The sequence below is a fragment of the Octopus sinensis genome, linkage group LG6 (assembly GCF_006345805.1).
Source record: "Octopus sinensis linkage group LG6, ASM634580v1, whole genome shotgun sequence".
Classification (NCBI taxonomy): Eukaryota; Metazoa; Mollusca; class Cephalopoda; order Octopoda; family Octopodidae; genus Octopus; species Octopus sinensis.
In genome coordinates, this window is record NC_043002.1 from 72,288,040 (window position 1) to 72,290,765 (window position 2,726).

The window sequence follows — 2,726 nt, forward strand, 5'->3', positions numbered from 1 at the left end:
GGGTCCATCTTCAACAGGCACAACGTTAGGGTCTCGTTTAACTGCGACCCCAACATTAAGAGCATCCTAGTTAGCTCCTAAGACACTGGAAGAAGTGCGTTGTTCATGCAGGATCCGAAGCAGTTGGCTGGTAGGAGACTGCTGCAAAACCTAAGAGGTCGTCTATCAAGCCGAGGTTCCAACAGGACAAACCATTAACAGCCGTATGCATGAGAACAGAGTCAGTAACACAGCCACCACCATCGCTACAATGGATGGCAACATCGCTAACAACAACAGCAGCGGTATTGCCACCAAATCCAGCTTTACTAATAGCTTCCCCGACATCCACAGCAGCATCGCTACCAACACCAGCCTTACCAATAGCTTCCCCAACGTCCACGATGCGACACCTGTTTGCCACTATAGTAGTAGTAGCAGAAGCAACAGGCCCAGTTCCATCACTGGCTATAACGACAACAACAGCAGCAGCATTATTAATAACAACAGCGACTCCTCCATTATGAGCAGTGTCGATAGCATTACCGTCGCCACCACCACCTCCACCATCGCCAGCACCACCCCGGCTCCGACAATACCAGCATCCCCGACCCCATCAAGAACAACAGCATCTGCAGTAGTGCCAGCGGCAGCGACAGCCACAACAACAGCAGCAGCAATAGCAACGACTGCAGTACAGGAAACATGCGCAGGGGCGAAAATATTACCATCACCACCACCACCACTATCCTCGGCGACGCCAATACTAACACCAACAGTAGCTGCCTCATCTCCATCAGTGACTACACCACCGGCAGTATCAGCAACAGCAACAACAGCACCTACAACAACAAGCACACCGACATCACGTGCCCACAGAAATACTGGGATGCACTGGAAATTCTCTCAAACAGCGTCTTTACAATCATCTGTCTTCCTTCCGAGTCTCCGAAATGAGATACGTGTCATCACTGGCCAGACATATCTGGCAACTAAGAGACGAAGGGATGCCATACCCGATCGTATGGAAAATACTCGAGGACCCAGGCTGCTACATCAACGGGACGAAACGTTGCGAATTATGCATTACCGAACGCACGAGAATCCTTACAGACTCGGTCGAGAACTCCAGGACGAAGATTTTCGGGCCATGCTTGCATTCTAGGCCGAAGGGAGAGAATCGTTTACCTTCGAGATTTTCTGATGATCATAAGGTGGAGGCGCGGCCGAATACCGATGAAAAATGGCAAAGGGAGATAATCATCTGGTGTTTGAAGAGGTCTGAAGATGCGTTGTTGACAAAAGAATTCTTTCTGTAGTCTTCTTTGGATACGAGAGAACAGTCGTAACAGACATACTCACATCCACGCACACACACACACACACACACACACACACACACACCACACACACACACACACACACACACAAGCACATTCACATTTACGCACATACATACACACACATAACCATGCAGTGGGACTGAACCAGTAACCATGGGTTTAGGAAGCAAGCTTCTTGCCACACAGCCACACCTGTGTATGTATGTATGTATGTATGTATGTATGTATGCCTGTATGTATGTATGTATGTATGTATGTATGTATGTATGTATAGAAATAATAAATGAATTGAATTTATTATTTAATGATTAAATTACTTAATTATTAAATTTTATTATTTTGCTTCCATTTCTAATTTAGATAGATAGATAGATAGATAGATAGATAGATAGATAGATAGATAGATAGATAGATAGATAGATAGATAGATAGATAGATAGATAGATATGTTTCTTTATTAGCCACACAGGGCTGCACACAGATAGAACAAATTACAAGGTAGAGCTTTTCTTTTGAAGGTTTAAAAAATAAATAAATAAAAAAAAAAAAAAGATAGATAGATAGATAGATAGATAGATAGATAGATAGATAGATAGATAGATTATACTTGTTTCTTTAATACAGACGAATCACATGCTCACATATTCAAATAAATTAATTAATAAGTAATAGGAAAACCTGCCTTTCGCCTTTTGTTTAGCGTATCAGTTGACTTTACGAATGAAACTGAATATACTTCCAGTAAATTATCGTAATAATGATAGATGTGTACGCTGTTATATTAGAAAGCATTTGATTTGATGTTTGGTGAGTGCATTGCGTGGTAAAAGTCTTTCAATTAGTCTCTCTGTCTCCCTCTCTCTCTCTCTCTTCTCTCCTTTTTCTTCTCCTCCTCTCTCTCTCTCTTCCTTTCTCTTTTTCTCCTTCTCTCTCTCTCTCTCTCTCTCTCTCTCTCTCCTCTCTCTCTCTCTCTCCCTCTCTCTGACAAATCCACATACACACGCCATTCCGTCATAATTTCCTGTCTATTCTTAATCGCTATTTTGACTAGAATAGAAAAAACTCGTACACTACTCGAAAACTCACTTGAAAATAGGAATTATATTTCAACTTGCGAGGGCGGTGACCTGGTGGGAAAACACTTAACACTGTTTCGTCCGGCTTTCACGTTCTGAACTCAAACTCCACTGAATTTGATTTTGCCTTTCATCCACATTAATTACCAGTGAATCACTGGGGATAGATGTAATCGACTCAAAATCGTTGGCCCGCTGGTAAAAATCGAAGCTATTCAATATATCTAACACTTTAGCGTTCACATTACTCTGTCAAATGTAATGCTTATTTATTCACATTATTTTGAATTAATCACGCTTTATCTCGTAGTACTGAGATTGTACAATT

The 2,726-nt window shown here is 41.9% G+C and overlaps 1 protein-coding gene across 1 annotated transcript; it reads left to right on the top strand.

The window, feature by feature from the left end:
- Window positions 1–250: 250 nt before the first annotated feature.
- On the top strand, window positions 251–1,144 carry LOC115213255 (uncharacterized protein PB18E9.04c-like). The gene has a single exon (XM_029782190.1). The coding sequence runs from the start codon at window positions 251–253 to the stop codon at window positions 1,142–1,144; it is 894 nt and encodes a 297-aa protein (XP_029638050.1).
- The last annotated feature ends 1,582 nt before the right edge of the window (window positions 1,145–2,726 follow it).

Excerpts from the sequence above, each read along its gene's own strand:
- LOC115213255 (XM_029782190.1), top strand. The coding sequence starts at position 251 with ATGGATGGCAACATCGCTAACAACAACAGCAGCGGTATTGCCACCAAA.